This window comes from Gaeumannomyces tritici (assembly GCF_000145635.1).
Source record: "Gaeumannomyces tritici R3-111a-1 unplaced genomic scaffold supercont2.2, whole genome shotgun sequence".
Classification (NCBI taxonomy): Eukaryota; Fungi; Ascomycota; class Sordariomycetes; order Magnaporthales; family Magnaporthaceae; genus Gaeumannomyces; species Gaeumannomyces tritici.
This window is the reverse complement of record NW_008804546.1, coordinates 5,112,080-5,128,828: the sequence shown is the minus strand read 5'-3', so window position 1 is coordinate 5,128,828 and position 16,749 is coordinate 5,112,080. Positions and strand designations below refer to the sequence as shown.

Genomic DNA, 16,749 nt, shown 5'->3' with positions numbered 1-16,749 from the left:
GTATGTGACTCTTCACTCATCACTTCACTTCCACACACGGCATTTGCTACGCCCTGCATAAAACCAAGCCAAACACACCATCCATCACCTCCCCTCTTTGGCCCGGCAAACACCAACAAAATCGACGGGGACGCCGCCATCCCCGCCGCCTCGCAATCAAACCTCCATAGCTGCTTGCCTGCCTCACCCCCTAGCTTGCTCAATCCCCACACACAACAGCCATGGCTTCGAGCCAACATGGCGCCGGCTCGTCAGGGCAGCAGCAGCAACAGCGCTCGGCGGCGGCGGCGACGACAACACAAACGATGACGGAGATGGTACCCACACCGCCGTCGGCCGCGACGCCTATCCTGCGCCTGCGCGGCGCCCCCACCTCGACGGGCCGGTCGGTGCAGTGGGCCGAGGGCGTGGTCGACAACGAGGGGCTGGGGCGCAAGTCGTCCAAGGGTATGTTTGTTTGTTTACTTGCCTAACCTGTCTCCCCCCTCTACCCACTGTTTTCCTGAGTGTAGCTGACAAAATACGCCTCCTCCCTCCCAAAACAAAAAGTCTGCTGCATCTACCACGGCCCCCGCGGCGTCGACTCGTCCAGCGACGAGTCCTCGTCGGACTCCGACTCCGACTCGGACACCGACTCGGACGACTCAACGCGCGGCAACAGGAGCCAGGCAGTCGGCGGCGGCGGCGGCGGCGGTGGGAAGGGGAAGAAGAAGAAGCCGACGCGCCGCCACGCCCACAGGCACACGGACGACTGCGGCCACGGCCGCGGGAGGGACGACGGCGACGGGGGCGGCCAGGCGCGCCGCCCCCACAGGAAGCCCAGCCCTAACGCCTACGAGAAGGTGCCCAAGCCAAGGCCGCGCGCTGATGGCGGCGGTGGCGGTGGCGGTGGCGGTGGCCCAGCGCCTGCGAGGACATGAGAGAGGACTGGAAGCGTGCGGGCGGGCGGCGGATCATGTGCAGCCCAACGCATTCCCATCTTCCCCATCTGATGCCGCCCGCGTGGCAGCCATCGTTCATGTTGGTTTCCGCGGCGGTTCTCCAAGGTGCGCGGTTTGGAGGCATGGAGTTTCCCTGTACCACCCTTTGTATCACGAGACACGGCCCAGTAGATAGATATACCCCTGTTTTTGTTTCTTCCTTCTTCTTCGCCTTGACCCTATCATTCTTCTTCTCTCTCTTCTGCTTCTTTTTGGAAGCAACCAGAGGAAAACCCGCCCAGCCAAACAGAGCGACGCATCGGCGGCCAAGACAGCATGTAAGGACACTGTTGAGAGTATGATGCCTACATCTGAAATGCAACATCACTCTTGCCGATAGTGACGCAGCAGCCAGAGGAAAATATGCATTGATTGTTTTAGTCTAGAGAGAGAAGAAAAAACACTAGATCCGGGCCGCCCGTTTGTTCATACCTCTGCCAATGTCCATGCTCATCCAATGTGGCGGGAAGGCGTTTATGATGCTAATATGATGATCTCCCTCCCTCCATTTACTCCGGAAAAGAACCCCCTCCATTTTCCCTTGCCTTTACATGATGTGCCATCTGTAACAACCTGACTTATTACACTCGAGGGATGGAGAGCGTATGGCCTGACAACTAGGTGGCCACAAGCACCTCCGAGAATGGCGCGTGGCTGCGTACCTGTTGGCCACATGTCCCTCTCCCATGTTCTATCACCATCACCCACCGCCGTCGTCACTTCCCTTTATGTGCATCTCGGCCATTAAACAAAGCCACAAGGGCAGTGGATTGCCTCTTTCACAACAGCCTGGAGGGATGACAATTGGGGGGTTCACTATAACCAAAAAAAAAAAAAAAAAAGAACTTTCCAACATTAAGAGCAGGGTGATTGCGGACCAGGCCATGGCGATTTGGGAAAAGTGTGAAGACGAGGAAAGCAAAGGCAAAAGCATTCAGGCAGAAAACAAATGACCTTGGCTTCAACTTCAACAAACAACAAGACTAGCCAGGGCTCTGGGGAGTCGCGCTCAATGTGCTGGGGACTTGTTTCCGGATCAAACCCCGACTGCCACGCTGCTCTGACCTCGGCACACCCTGGATGGCCCGTGGTTCCTTCATCAGCGAAGGGTCGAGCCTCGTGGGGATCCGGGTGACGACGGATCGGTAGTCGCCGGGAAACTTGGCAATGGGCAGCGGCACCGACGCCGTCCGCCAGATATGGTCTGTCGTGTCTCCCAGATAGCCTATGGAAATCCTGGGTGCCCCAAGAAGGTGGCCCGCGCCAGACGCCACATGGGACGCCCGAATCATGGACAGGCGCGAGAGCGAGCCGAGAGCCGGACGGCCGCGCGCCTTCTTTGCAAGTATGATCTCGTCAAAGAGCCTGATCTCAGGATTGCTGGGAGGTATGCGCTCCCGCTCGTGGATGAACTCGTTGAACGCTACAGGAACGGAGGATATCCAATGTCAGCCGACGAACCATAACGTCGCCACACAAGCACGAGCTTGAGACTTACCTTGAGTTTCCCTCATCATCACTATGTACTCCTGTTGCTCGTGTGGCAGGCTCCTGATGAAACCCTGCATGTCAAAGGCGGACAGCTGGCCGTTGGCCTTCTGTTCCCTGCTCGGCCGGAGGAGATACTTGCGGTACGTATACAGCAGGCTGGCCTGACACCTGACGAAGGCGGCGCGCACCCGGTCGGCGTCGAAGGCGGCAGGGCAGACTAGACAGGCCACCGAAAGGCAGCGGCCGTGCGAGACACAGTTGCAACCCGCGCACTTGAACAGATCCTCGCCCTCGCAGCGGTCCTCGCAAATGTCACACGTCGGGCTCGCCTCACTGGGGGCCCAGTTGAAGCAGTGGCCCTCAACCCAGATGGTGGTATCGGTGCTATGCACAGGCTGCATGAGCATCTGCGGCATGACCGTCGACGCCGCCAACGTCGACTGTGCGTACGTGGACGGCGCATACCCACCATACGACGACTGCGAGTCTATCGAGATGGCCGAGATGGAAAGGCTCTGAGCGTGTCCGTTGAGTATGGGGAGGCTGGGCTTGTGCAGCGGGCCGCGCCCGAGGTCCACGCCGAACGAGGAGCTGCGCCGCGACTTCTCGTCAAAGTGCGTCGACCGCTTCTCGCGCAGCACCGCCGAGCCGGCAAACCCGGAGTCGCTCCTCGACACAGGCGTCGTGGGCATGGGCGGGAAGTGTGTCGACACGGGAGAGAGCGACGATGGCGGACTGTTTTTGCTGGATCTGGCCGTTCCCGGCGGCTCCGCCTTGGACAGCTCGTTCTTGGAATGCACAAACGCGTTGAACAGCGGTGGCCGGTGCGGCGACAACGGGTCGGCGTCGCCAAACGCTGCCGAGTTTTGAGACACACATTTGTTGAGGCTGGATTTGGGCGGAGTCGAGTTGAAGAGCGAGGGGTTCTCGGCCGAGAATCCGTCGTACGGAAACGACTCGACGGCATAAGGCGGAGGCCCCTGGTTCACGCCGTACCTCAACGCGTGCGGAGCGGCGGCTTGGAGCAGCGACATGAGCTTGCGGCGGTTCTGTCGCGGCAAGCGGATCGGCTGCGCCGTGGCATCGACCGTGTCCCTGTCCAGGTCGACCAGGACGTAGTCATCGTCAGGAAGGACGATGTTCTCGTACCTCTTTTCTATCCCGATAATGTAGGGGCAGGGCGCGTCGAGAGCCTGCAGCAGGCGGGCCGGGAGGACGGGGATGAAGACGCTGGCCCACTTGAGCGGGTAGAGAAGGTTGGCGATGGCGTGGCAGGCGAGGTGGAGCATGGCCGTGTGGGAGGAGATGAAGATGATGCGCGACTCGGACATGGCATACTCGAACACGGCCACGACGTTCTCGAGCGAGAGGCAACGGAAGAGAGCATACAGGTCTGTGCTCCGCGAGCCCGGCAGCTCGTTTATGGCCTCGTTGCGGGCAAACATGCGGAGCTCCCGCACCCCCAGCTCGACCTGCGTCTTGGAGCTGGTGGGGCTGAAGGCCTCAGTGCATAGGTTGACCACGTAACGCTCCAATGGCTGCCAGCGCCCGACGCGGGGGGAGCTTGGTGGCACCCGCAACAGCGCACCGTCCGTCATGGGCACAATGATGGCCCGCAACCACTCCTTCCAGAAGCCCATCTTGGTTACGTCACGGCCCAGGATGCCGTACGCCCGAGGCGTCCACAGCCCGCTCTCTCCGGCCGTGAGCCCATCGATCTTGGAGGCGGCGCCGTGTCTCAAAGGCCGCAACATCTCCGCCATCAGCGCGATCTTTTCCTCGACCACGCTGATCTCCTCATCCAGAGACTCACGATCCGAAGACCCCGACGGCGCGCCGGGCAGCTCGGCGAGAAGCTGCGAAAGATGCGCACGCTCCGCGGCCAGTCGGTTGCCCAGGCTCGCCGCCAACTCGCGCTCCTCGTTGGACATGTGGCTCCGCCGCCACTGTTCGCACTTTTTCTCGATCTGCTCGGCAATGTCGACCTTGACCGCGGTCCAAACGATGATGGAAATGCCGTAGATTTTGCTGTTGTCCTCAGCCGTCATGGTGAAGCCGTGCCATGTGGACCGTGGGCGCTCGTCCGAAGACACGACTTGGATGTCGTTGGGGAAGGCGAACATGGGGACGTAGTCTGGGAAGCGGCCCCTGCGTACCACCTCGTCGGACGCGTCCTTGGGCGGGTACCTGTCCAGCAACGTCGGCTCAAATCGGCGCTTCAGGGGGTGCATGTCTGGGTCGGTGTTGAGAGGCTCGGGTGGCGGGATGACCGAGTTGTAGTTGCTGAGACGCTTTGCTGTGCGGATCGATGCGGCTGTTGGGTTTCGAGTTGGCTTGTCAGCTCCCAGTTGCGTCCGTTTCGCTTCTTTCGATCCCTGTCCAGTTGCTGCTTACCTTGAGGCCTCGGCGTGAGAGACTGCTTCCTCACACTGTTCATGTCCCTAAAACTCATTTTGCGTCGGATACTACCCTTGATGCTCTTGAGTGGGCTCATTTTCCCGCTTTCTATGGCGTCCTCGGCCTTGATCCGCTCGGCCCGCGTGTTCACCATGGGTGGCCGCGTCTGCAGCTTGGCTCCGGCGCTGAAGCTCAAGTCATCGAGAAAGTTCTCGCGCTCTGAGGCGAACTTGAACAGGGCCTTGTCGAAGTCGAAGTCGTACCCGGAGTTGCGGCGTTCTCCTGGCGGAGAAAAAAGCCCGACACCATTGCCGTTGGAGGTGCCGTTGAGATTGGGGGTTGTGTTGGAGCTAGGGGCGGCGTTGCCATTGCCGTTGCTGTTGCTCTCCGTGTTCCTGCTGCCGTTGCTGCTGTTCCCGATACCGTTGCTAGTGCCGAAGCTAAGGCTCAGGTTGAATGTGGGCGACAAAGGGCTGCCGGCTACAGGGCGGATAGTCGCGCTGCTTCTGTTGCTTTTTGTGAAGCCGGCGTCGTTGTTGTCGTCTAGGGGCGAGAACTCCATGGCGAAGCAATCGAACATGCTCTTGGAGAGCCTGGTGCCGCCCGAGTTCTGGCGCGAGTGGCGGGCGGCGGCGGGCCGGCTCGTCGTGGGCGGATTCGCCGCCTCGCTGGCCGACTCGGCCTCGCCATCCTCGGTTATGGTCTCATCGACGGTGGGCGGCTGGATCGTGGCCTGGGGGGCCGGGGCATCGCCGTAGGAGATGGACTCGATGCCGGCGATCCAGAAGTAGTCGGCGAGAGGGGTTGACGAGCCCTCCATGTCAACGCATCTGGCCCGTTGCCCGTCCCTTTTATCGGTGGCCCGCGGCGGGAAGGAGCAGAGGCAGAAAAGAAGGCGGGTGTCGGGTGCCTCTCGCTCTCAGAGGGCGCGCTGTTGCCCCCTCCGGCGTTGAATCGGAGCCGTGGTGGTGACCCTCCACTGCCGGAGAGCTTTCGTCGTTTCTTTTCGTCCAGATGTGGAGGTAGGTCTCAGGCCAGGCACCGTGGTTGGCTGGCGGCTGGTCAGTGTTGTCTGTCGCTTATCCCCGCGCCCCTTTTTTCCTGCTTCCTTCTTTCTTCGATTTGGCCACTGAGCAGCGTGTTTGTCTTGCTTGCTTTTTTATTCGCGTTCGAGTCGAGACTGGCCGCCCTGTGCCGTCCCTAGTCGAGGAAATGCCCAATTCTGATTCGCAGTGGCTGGGGGTGGTTGTTTTTTTCTCCCTCCTTCTTCGGCTGGTGTTGCAGCGGGAAGAGGATGGAGGGTCGAGGCGTGACTCCCACCTTGGATCTCTCGTCGTTTTCTGAAGCCGTTACGGCGCAGCCAAGTGGCGAGGGGAAGGAGGCGACAAATGGGAGTTTCCGCGGCGGCGCTGGTCGAGAGATGGTTTGACTAGGTCAGGGCGAGCGGCTAACCAAGTCAGCTGCAGGACTAGCTCGACAGGACGAGATAGCAGCGTCTGTGGAGATGGCAGTACTAGTGTGCAAAATCCGGGCTGGACGTTCTGGTTTCCCAGGCCTTGTGACGGAGAGGTACCGAGCTGGCAAGCATCGGCGGTGGAGGGGAAAAGACAGGGCAGGGGTGGCCCAACACGAGGCGGGCGGGCACAAGAAGAAGTGGAGGCTAAGTGACAAGTGACAGACGCGGGTGCTGGGAGTGGACAATACTAGGAATCGCGTCTTGCATACATATGACAGGCACACGGTCTAGCTGCCCTGCAGGAGACGCAGGAGACAGCGCTGGCAATCTAATGGATTGACGTGCGCTCGTGGATAGGCCCTCGATAGGTCCTCAATAGGCCGTCAATGCTACCTGGGTACGTACCTCTACCGCCCTGAGGATACAACCACAATTCTCGCTGGCCTGTGAAAAAGGTGACTGACGTGACTCTCAATCGTGTCGTCACGTCTTTTGCGACTAGCGTGCGTTTTGTTGCAGCAAACCGATGATGCATAGATAGGTATTTGCAGGCACATACCCACATAGATACATTTGTGTGCGAACGACTTATCCTGTGCAAAATTGCCCCCTGACGCCAGTGATATCAGACCATGGGCAAGCATGGGATGACAAGCAAAGGGACTCGCGGTGGCGGTGAGCCTAAAACAGGCACGCTGGGCGGCCGGCCTACACATAAATCTCCCGCTGCATGCGCGTAGGCCGCAATGCTGTCTGTGCCCCGGCCGGTCAAGGTTGGGCGTCTGTCTTCGAAACCACGGGCCAGGCGGGCAAACGGTCTTCTCCGGTCTCAAGGCATCCATGTCCCGCATGAGGTACCTGGCCAGCCTGGCTGGTGATGGCTCTCTGTGCAATCAGAAATAGGGGCCGGCCAGCACCAGCCAGCACTGGCACACGCTAACTTCTGCGCCCTAGGGCGTGCCTAGATGCACGCGGCAGGGATGGGCTGCCGCCCACAGGTCCCAGAAAACCAGAGCGAGACTGTCCCGAAAACAGTCTAGCCGTGGTGCCGTGGCAGCATGATAGACGATCCCTCTAGACGATCAAGCCAACAGACCCGGCTCGTATCTGGCTGTGCACATCCGTGAGCATAGCCGGGCCTATCCCTCAAAATTAAGGGCGGGCCAGATTGGCCGCCGATTCAGTGCGATTCTCCTCGATAGGTTCCTGGCCCATCCCCAGATCGCAGGTCCATGTCACATTCACACACATCCAACTCACTCACTCTTCCACTCACCCACACCAGACTCAATCAGATGTCTCTCCGCTTTCCATCTCTAAATTCGAGATTGGTTTGGCGGCAAAGTGCGTTTGCCACCGTCGCGTCAGGTTTGGGGTCCTCTCTCCCCCAGGGTCGATGCCTGTGCTGTGCCCCAGCCCGTGCACCCGCCCAACGTATTGTTCCGAAAATGCAACAGCGCAAGGATGGCCAAGGGGCAGAATTGTGTCCTTGGTTGGGGCCAGGGGCTGGCCGAGAACACCGTCCATCACATGTACGAACGGGTTGGGTGGCTGGGAAAACGGCAAACGGTAAAACGGCAAAACAACAAGACTGAAGAAAAAAAAGATTGCAATGAGAAATCTCGCCCGGGTAGGCGAAGCCGTTGGTCTCCATGCTACAGAGTAGACTGCTGCAGTGCCACCCCATGTGCAGTTGGCCTTTGTTTCCACGTCCCAACAGAAAGCACTGGACAGGAGGCGCACTCTTGTTTCCCTCTGGCACATAGCCGACGGGCGGCTGCGCTTCCTATTCGGCTGCGGGCATTTCTCTCTCACAATCGGGCTTGTCGGCGCGGCAAACAACCGGACCTTTGTTTCCGTCCAGCTCGTATCCCCTATGCCATGCCTACACGAGACCCCCCTCTTCTTAGATCGGAAGGTGGCAGGGCTCCGTCCGGGGTCGCGTCCCCGCCGAAGCCCGCCTCCCCCAGCGGCCCTTCCCAAGTGGACGCCGACGCCGGGCCGTTTTGGTGCGACTCGGGGCAAGAAGCAGCATGTAAATCGTCTGGATGGAGAGCAGGTAGCCGGCCCATCCATGCATCTTGCGAGTTGGCCTCTCGCTTTTGTGTCGCTCCAGCAAAGAGTTCATTAAGTAATACGGCTTGTGCAGAGATGCGCCATGTCAAAGAATTGGCCAGAGGGGAGAAGCTATGACGCCATAATATACAACCCCAATCTTTTTCCACACCAGCCGGGACGTCCAGGCCGTCGTCCCGGGCGGAATATGCCCGTGGGTGAACATGGAGGTGTGACCCACCAACGTGCGTGTGGATAAGGGAGGAGGGAAGAGCTGTCATTAAAACTCACGTTGCGACAGCGTGGAACCGCAGCTCAGTCAAAGAGCCCACCGACTTCGGCGCCGCCTGGGTGCTCGGTGAACGAGGCAAAGAAACCAACAACGAGGGTTGTTCTCTTGAGTGTTCACAGTACGAAGAGCTCCCCAAGCTCGGGCTATTCCTCACAGCATCTAGTAGATGCTCCACGGCATCTCGGTCACCCCGAGCTGAATATAGAGCTAACAGGTCGCCAAAAATCGTAACTGCGTTGGCCAGTCTGTCCATGAATTCAGGAGGAGGCCTCGGGTCACTCCCATGAACCTATCCCGGTGGCGAGCCGGACGGTAACGGCGAAGCGCAGAGCTAACACAGCTGCATCGCTGGTGCGAACGGTACCTCCCTCACCTTATCTATAGCCCCGCCCGCTCGCTCATTCGGTTCTGTTCGTCGGCCGTGTCGTAGACTGATCCAGCACATCAACGTCGCGCTTGCAGGATGTTGAAACATATCCCCAAGGCCCAGGCATGGGCCAGTATCCTCTCACGCGCGATAAGCGATAAAGATACATGTAATAACAAGCTGGTGCTTACCAGCTGTATATAACTTCCATCTCACGCTTGCAAATATAACTGGCAGTATTTCCACAAAGTACAGAGATACTCTACCTGGCTTGGATATAGGCAAAGCCATAGCTAGCCAGAGCTTACTGCGTCTGGATTTTTGCTACTTGTTACGCCCCCATACAGCCCCTTTCGACGCCCCCGGGTGTGGGTCCCTTCTTGCTGGCGCCTCTCACAAACCTCGGAGCACCAACCTTCCTAAGCTCTAAGAATCCAGAAGAATTTTGCTCACACATGTACTATGCTTCTGTTCATATTCCATTCCAGACATGAGGACAAGATCTACCCATCAACGCCCTCTGTCCGGGTATACAGACCTTGACCCAAGCAGCACCACTGGTTCGACAATATCGCACCTGGCGCCTCGCTTGCCGCTCAACGGTCATGTCTTGTAGTGCATTCGAGCGAGCCAAGCCAGAGTACAATGAAACCATTGGCCACGCCCAGAAAACTATGGTTAGCCACCCGAGTGCGAAGCTGAGCAAGGCAACCAATCGGCCTTTGATAGTCTTGTTGAGTGTAAGACTGGCAGCAAAGCCGGGCGTACATGGCTGCACAGGGCATTTGCTACGGCTTTTTTCTTAAATGGCTCCTTTCCTGCTCGCTCGGTTTCCTGCTTGTCTGCGATCCCTTGATCCAATTCCTTCCCCCAAAAGAGAAACATCCCCTGGCTATCTATGTAGACTCCCCTTCCCATAATCGACCAGGAACCCGCCGAGTACATATCAGAAACAACAACCGGCTGCAATAATGTCTCACGGCACCGTAGGCTACTTTCACTGCGCCTACACGTACGAGGCCCCGTATACCGACCAGTCCGGGAAGCGCGTTTTGCTGCCAAGCCCGACCTACCGCAGCGCCTTTTACTCTCCGGCCAAGAAGGATCACCAGGGGCAGAACGAGTGGTTCAAGGACAAGTTCCTGCCGGCCGCGGAGGCGCACATCAAGAAGAACTACTATGGCGACGTGGACAGGAACAACAAGGGGCGAACCTACGAGCGGTACAACCAGAAGTACATGGTCCACGAGCTCAAGTTCTGCGAGAAGCTGCCGGTTCACCACGAAGGAAGGTTCAAGGGTCAGCCGTACGGGACGCAGATCTGAACGCCGTCTGGGGGGAGCAGGTCAGTCACGGAAAAAATGCCATGTATAGCAAAAGTGAGTCCCAGCACTTGAGCTCTGCCAATGGCGGCAGCCATAGGTGCAGCTACGGGTCGAAGCAGATTCAGTAACGAAACGAGTATCCCTAGATCACCCGAACTGAAATGAGCCTATCTGTATTCTCGGCAACATGGTAGCATTTCCTGATCTGAACAGATAATCCCAAAGATTTTCTCAACCCCTTCTTCTCCTCCACACGTATGGCTTCCACTTGGTCTCGCACCGCTCCAACAGCTGTTTTCCGCAGCCCAGCCCACACTCGCCCTTAGGCGCGAGACCTTCGTTATGTCCTTGCCGACGACCTTGTCGTCGGGTAGGGTCCTCCCCCAGGGGATTACGTAGGCGCCTGAATCGGCCAGGGTCAAGCCGGGCGACAGGTCCGCGTATAGCTCCGTGTAGTCGTCGTAGACGGGACTCGTACAGTGCCATCCTGCCCGCGGGCTGCCCGGGTCGAGGGCGAAGAAGGCGGCGGCTGTGGGGATGCCTTGCCGCCGATCTCGGCTTTTTCTTTGGAGCACGGCGCCATATAGGCGACGGCGCCGGTGTCATATAGGATCCTGCATAGCTCAAAGCCGGCGCCCGAGTTGCCGACCGTGATGATGCGGACTCGGCCCGTCTAGGAACCAGGAGGAGCCTGGGCCGCGGTGAACACGGGTTTTGGCGGGCACGTGAGTGAGCGTGTGGCAGAGGCCCAGCCGTTTGAATGGTACCTTGGTGGCGTATTCTTTTCCCGCGCATGTGGTGCGGTGGCGGAACACGTCTAAGGGAGCTCCAGGGAAAGCTGACAACACCCAGGTAAAGGAGAAGGGGAAGGATGCGGCTAGGAGCATGATGGCAGACAAAAAAACGACGCCAAGGCGGAATCTAGCAGCATCTTCATGGTCCTAGATTCTGTGTGCCTTTGAAATCTCTGATTGGCCATCCATATATGTTACAGCTCGCCATCCAGGAGCAGAGGCCTTTTTGCAACTTCGGCTGTCGTGCAAGGACAGCAGCTCGAGCAGCCTTTGTATCTGACAGTCGTTATCAAAGAGCTGGTGTTTTAACCCTTTCTTTCTGTGCTTTCCATCACTCCCAGTATACCTTTTTAACCTTCCTCACTTCATCCTGGCCGACGTGGAAAAGAGCCCTTGGTGAGATGAGCAAACCGTTCTCCGACATCATGCAATGGGCAGTAATGCTGCGGACAAGTGACCTTCTCACCGCATAACCACGATCTTTCTTGTAATCCTACTCGAACCCGCCACCAGGACCTGTTGTTCGACTTCAAGACGGGCTACTTTGCGGCCTACCGCGGCAGCCTCGGCTGACCTGCTGCGCAAAGTCTTGGGCGCCTACACACAACAGCATCAGACAGGAGCAACAGCAGCGGGCGGCAGCGGCAGCCAGCAGCAGGAATGGGTATCTCTGCTGGCATCCGGCCCCAATAACGAAGCAACACGAAGGCAAGAGGCTTCGGCTTGGAACCGCCTGGCACATCATCTTCAAGCAACAAATGAGTGTCGAGCTTGTTGCGCCTACAACTATGCAAACGACTGTGTTTGAGTGCAAATGAAGGATAAACATCTTATGCGTACCGCCTGGTTTCCATTTGTGATTCCATCATTCTTTTTTTTCATCGACGTTCACTTGACCCCGCTTCCTTTTTCGTATGTATCTGCCCAGCCGCCGTGCTGCAGCGGCGATCCCTTTTTGACGGCCCGTCTGGCCCTCTTGGCTTCCGCCAGGATCATGGGGCGGCAGCACCCGGTCGCCAGAACTCCTGGGACGTGCATATCGCCCGTCATTTCTTCATCTCGGGTAATTATCTGAAATGTTTTGTGTTTGCACCTCCCCGACGAACAGATGTATAGTGTACATAGGGGATAGCTGGTGGGACACGAGACGGCTCATTGCATGCCATCTGTGTGTTTAGGGGCTAGACGATGAACCTGGTGCCCAGCTTTCCCGTCGATAGGAACCCCCTGTTTCCCATCTCGCCCCTCCACCCGACCCCCAGGATCCCGAATATCACCTTCCCGTCGACCAGGCTGGCCGGTGTCGGGGTCCCGTGGACCACGAAGCAGATTTGCTCAATCTCGGACGGGTGGAGCACGGGCTTTTGGCCCCCGGCCGCCTCCCAGTTGCAGTCGGTGTAGGTCAGCCCGGGTTCGAGGTCCAGCACGGCGCGCTCCAGCTGGATCGGGTCCTCGCCGCAGTTCTCCAGCTGCGCCTCGAGCACCCACCGGCGCGCGGGGGTGGTGAGCTCCTTCTCCGTGGCGGCGGCGACGGCACCGGTCGGCAGCGCGCTGACCTTGGTGCGCACAATCAACGACGGCTTGCAGACGAACTGGTACAGCTTCCGGAACGTGCGGGTGCGCCCGCTCGTGTCGGTGGCCTCGTAGTAGCTGACAGTGACGGCGAGCACGTGGTTGCCCTCGTCCTTGAGGTCGAAGCTCACCACCTTCTGGAGCGTCCCGCCGGGCTCCAGGTCGACCCCTCCGGCCCCGCCCGTGCCCGTCCTCCCGCCCGCGTGGTCCGGGCCGAGGTCGAGTTTGGTCACGTTTGCCGACGCGGGCGTCTTCATCTCGGCCTCGATGCGCACATCGCGCACCTGCTTCGCCCTGGCCGGCGGAGCCCCCGGCGGCGCCACGGGGGCGTCATGGTTCGCACACAGGGTGCAGCTGAACGTCTCTCCAACGTAGGCGGACCCGAACGATGGCGGCAGATTCAGGATGGGGCTCAAGATGAAGGGGTCCGAGTTGGTGCCGTCCTCTGAGCTGTAAGCCAGGGACGCCGGCGCCGAGGCCTCGCCCGCCGTCTGGGCCCCGAGGGGAGACTTCACTGGATACTGGGGAACGAGAGATGGGCGGGATAAGCTAGCATGCCGTGTAAGTATCCTGTACCTTGATAGCCGTGGACGCGAGCACATGTGGAGCGCAGCGGTCCGACATACCGGAGCACTTTTAGCGATATAGAATGCGGCTCCTTGACAGCATCTGAGGGATATCGTTGGTGGCTCATCACGACACTCGAGGCACTAGAATCCCTGAAACCTCTTGCTCAGAGCCCTCCGGAGGGAACGGGGCGGATATTGGCCAGGGCAGGTTAACTGTGTTTCTCCCCGAACATTAACTGTTAGCCCAAGCTAAACAACGTGGGCCACATTCCGTGCGTGCGGCGGCGGACGAGGGGTAGGTTCTTTGGCCTGTGATTCCCACCTGGCACTACAAATAGCCTCTTGGAACACGGTCGCGGGGTCAGTAAATCACGCTGCCCGCCTCTGTCTTCGCGTGCGCCCTTTGCCAAGTCAAATTGGGTTGTGTTTACTGCTGGTATGGGTTGAGGCTGGGCTGCCGTTGATTGAGGAGAAAGGTGAATTTCCACGCTGCCCACAGCACTAGAGGTTCAATGCGCGAGGGTTTCGCTGTCTACAGCGGGTCAGCTTCAGTTGGGCTCCAATGCCTAGGGTGGCGCACGAGGCCAGCCAGACTTAAATATTGAGCAAACATTACCTCAACTGCATGGTTCACGTAAAACAACAATCAAGAAAAAAAATATGGAACACCGAGGATTCCCCAATGGTCACTACTAGTTCGGCCCTCATATATTTTAGTACTGGGAGATTTTAAGAGCAAATGGGATCCAGGCCTCCAGAAACGGAGGGTTTCACCTCCAAAAACGGATGCCTTTGCTTCCCTTTTAGCCAAGCGTTCCCTTACCGTTTATTTTCGCATTTGCACCGAATCGTGCGCATTCCGCCACCGTAGCTAAGCTGCTAAAGGCGGCGCAATTGGCCCTGGTGCCTGCGGAAACCTGATTTGATACTACGCAGCCTTTGGGAAATATCCGCGGTAAAGGCGGTAGCTTGTCGTCGAGACAAATTGCAGTTTTTTTTTTTTTTGAAAAGGCAGCACTGAAATTCTACACCCCGGCTCGGGAAGGCAGGCAGCTAATTTTAGCTTTTATAGTACACGCGGGAATGGTAACGGGCCCCGGAGCGTAATTTTTTTTGCTGCTTTACGGTTTTTCGACAAGCAATGCGTATTTCAAATCGGTTAAAAGCGTACATCGATAAACCCCGGAAGCTCGACGCCGCCGTTACCCGAAAAACGGGGATGCTGTTAACTTTCCATTTGTTATAGCGTGGCGTGCTTTTGCGTGCATTGCAGCCTTATTTCGATCGCAGCGTTGGGCATAAAAAATCCATAAGCGATCCAAACCGTTGGTTTGGATTGTTTTCGCTTTTGGTTTATATGCAAGTTTTTAATATACCGTAACATTATCGTTTGCGTGTTCGGTAATTTTATGCCGAAAAATAACTTGTTTGCAATGCAAATTGGGGAACGTAAAGTTAGCGTATTTGCAAATTAGCAACGAATATAATTAATATTAATTAACATAAAACGGATATAAAGCGGGCAAATTACAAGCCGTACAATAAATATCCAACATAAACATTTTTAATAATTTTTTTGCATGCTTCCGCTTAATATCCTTTTTATGCCGTTTTTATAGCTTATTCGATGTTATTTTTACATTTTCTTTTATATTGCCCTTTATGCCTTTTCTATGCTCCTTTCCATGCTTTTTATTGTTACGGTGGTTGGATAAAAGGAAACCCTTCCTAAACCACAATGCTAAAATAACCAAAACTGCCACTTAATTTTTAAAAAGGTTATTATACGTTTAACGCACACAAAAGTTTAAGTTACAAATTTACGGAAAGCACGCCCCGCATTGCGCGTATATCATTTAGGCTTTTTCGTTTTGCTATTGTAACGTTAGCTATATAATCCAATTTGTATTATTAAAATTATCCAAATTAAAAATATATCCCGTATAAATGTATATGCTAAATATGCATATTAATTAAAAGAATAAATGTACCGCTTAAAATGGTGCTGGTTAAAGGCTTGGATACATTTTTTGGTAATATACAAATTCCAAAATAAATAGCCTTTTTCGCCGCATAAAATGGGCTAAATGGATGGGTTAATAAGCTTAAAGCTTTTGGCCCATTGTTATATTACTTGGCGCAATTTTCCATGGCTATTTTATCGGCTTGCTAAATGCCGTGCTGCTATTTGGGCCTTGGATTGAAATTGTGCCGAGCCGCGGCCGGCAGGGCGGTGGCGGCTGCGGCATTGGCAGCCGCTTTGGCGGTTGCTGCTTCCAACCCTTAAATTGCAATTACGTCGTTGTAACGGTAGCGTTTGGAAATGGAAGCGTATCGAGCAGTCGTGGCTTGTCGTATCGTTTGTTAATTTAACGCTGCGAAAAGTGCAATTTCGCCACGAAAAGTATTAATTTGTTAATTACATAACGGATTTCAATTTTATATCCTTAATTGGCGGTTAATAAATAGCATTGGGCAAAGCAACCAAGTATGTATCGCGGAAGCTTTTAACGCGGCGTCCGTTTTTTCGCCCGATTTAAAAGTTTTAAGCGCCGAAACGTGCGCACCCCAGCCCAATCCTTAAAAGGGCTTGGTTGGGCTAGCCGGACCGGCGGCAGCCAACGAAACAGGCCGTACCGGATGGGCATATAAAAAATACCGCGAACCATCCTCTTCGAGCCAACACCCCAACAACGCCCTTTACAACGGCGAGCAGTCGATCCATCGTTTTTTTTAACCAGACGGCCGTTATAAACGACGGCTTTATCGCGGTTAACGTTGTTTTTGGAGCCTTGTATTGCGCCGTTTGGAACTTCAGCTTTCCAACCAAAATTAAACGGTTGCTTTAGCACGTTTCGAAATTCCCCCGGCCGGTTTCGCGCACTTTTAATAGCTTATTCGGTTGCTTAGCGTTTTTGTTTGCGGCCGCTTCCGCGCCGTAATTTTTTGGTAATTTATTAAAATTGTTTTTGCATTAACATTTGTATTGTTTAGGATGGTTTTAATCGTAAAAAAATTTCCGTTATTATTTTAATTGCCGCCGTTTGCTTTTATTAAAGCTTAAACAAAATACGTGCTATATATGTTATGGAATGTTTAATTGTGTAAATTGGGCGCGATTAGCTATTTTTTAATTAAAAAAAACCAATAACAAATGGAATTACAAGCATCCAAAAACGAACGTTTTTGCTGCTGTACCGAAAGGATTAGGGATTTTTTAATACATTAAGCTTATAAGCTCCATGTCTGGATAAATGTTAAATTGCCAGTTCGTATATTAAAAATTGTCGAAAACTCGCTAGCGGCGTAAATTCGAACGGAAATGGATTAAATTAAACCTAATTTAAGCGCTATACGCAACAATTTTTTTTTTTTTGTTATCCCCATTTTCCCTTTTTTGCCGTTATTATTACCCCGATCCCTTTTAAGCCCGGTAACGCAACCCCAATAA

General features: G+C 55.6%; 6 protein-coding genes across 6 annotated transcripts; 2 read left to right on the top strand and 4 right to left on the bottom strand.

Annotated features, from left to right (window-relative positions):
* Positions 1 to 1,411, top strand: GGTG_04272 (hypothetical protein). The gene is made up of 2 exons (XM_009222065.1): positions 1 to 447; positions 550 to 1,411. Exons 1-2 carry the CDS (start codon positions 222 to 224, stop codon positions 918 to 920), a joined length of 597 nt encoding a protein of 198 aa, XP_009220329.1. The 5' UTR covers positions 1 to 221; the 3' UTR covers positions 921 to 1,411.
* Positions 1,277 to 6,454, bottom strand: GGTG_04271 (dDENN domain-containing protein). The gene is made up of 3 exons (XM_009222064.1): positions 4,866 to 6,454; positions 2,479 to 4,785; positions 1,277 to 2,403 (listed from the first exon to the last, which is right to left on the bottom strand). The coding sequence occupies exons 1-3, from the start codon at positions 5,686 to 5,688 to the stop codon at positions 1,964 to 1,966; spliced, it is 3,570 nt and encodes a 1,189-aa protein (XP_009220328.1). The 5' UTR covers positions 5,689 to 6,454; the 3' UTR covers positions 1,277 to 1,963.
* A 3,555-nt stretch (positions 6,455 to 10,009) lies between these two features.
* On the top strand, positions 10,010 to 10,363 carry GGTG_04270 (hypothetical protein; the record flags this gene model as incomplete). The annotated part of the gene is made up of 1 exon (XM_009222063.1): positions 10,010 to 10,363. One exon carries the CDS (start codon positions 10,010 to 10,012, stop codon positions 10,361 to 10,363), a length of 354 nt encoding a protein of 117 aa, XP_009220327.1.
* A 418-nt stretch (positions 10,364 to 10,781) lies between these two features.
* GGTG_04269 (hypothetical protein) lies at positions 10,782 to 11,584 on the bottom strand (the record flags this gene model as incomplete). Its single annotated transcript, XM_009222062.1, has 2 exons — positions 10,782 to 11,036; positions 11,504 to 11,584. The coding sequence occupies 2 exons, from the start codon at positions 11,582 to 11,584 to the stop codon at positions 10,782 to 10,784; spliced, it is 336 nt and encodes a 111-aa protein (XP_009220326.1).
* Positions 11,585 to 11,874: 290 nt separating this feature from the next.
* On the bottom strand, positions 11,875 to 14,030 carry GGTG_04268 (hypothetical protein). Its single transcript, XM_009222061.1, has 4 exons — positions 13,915 to 14,030; positions 13,621 to 13,830; positions 13,356 to 13,511; positions 11,875 to 13,278 (listed from the first exon to the last, which is right to left on the bottom strand). The coding sequence occupies exons 3-4, from the start codon at positions 13,421 to 13,423 to the stop codon at positions 12,339 to 12,341; spliced, it is 1,008 nt and encodes a 335-aa protein (XP_009220325.1). The 5' UTR covers positions 13,424 to 13,511; positions 13,621 to 13,830; positions 13,915 to 14,030; the 3' UTR covers positions 11,875 to 12,338.
* Positions 14,031 to 15,254: 1,224 nt separating this feature from the next.
* GGTG_04267 (hypothetical protein) lies at positions 15,255 to 16,023 on the bottom strand (the record flags this gene model as incomplete). The annotated part of the gene is made up of 2 exons (XM_009222060.1): positions 15,255 to 15,409; positions 15,936 to 16,023. 2 exons carry the CDS (start codon positions 16,021 to 16,023, stop codon positions 15,255 to 15,257), a joined length of 243 nt encoding a protein of 80 aa, XP_009220324.1.
* Between the last annotated feature and the right edge of the window lie 726 nt (positions 16,024 to 16,749).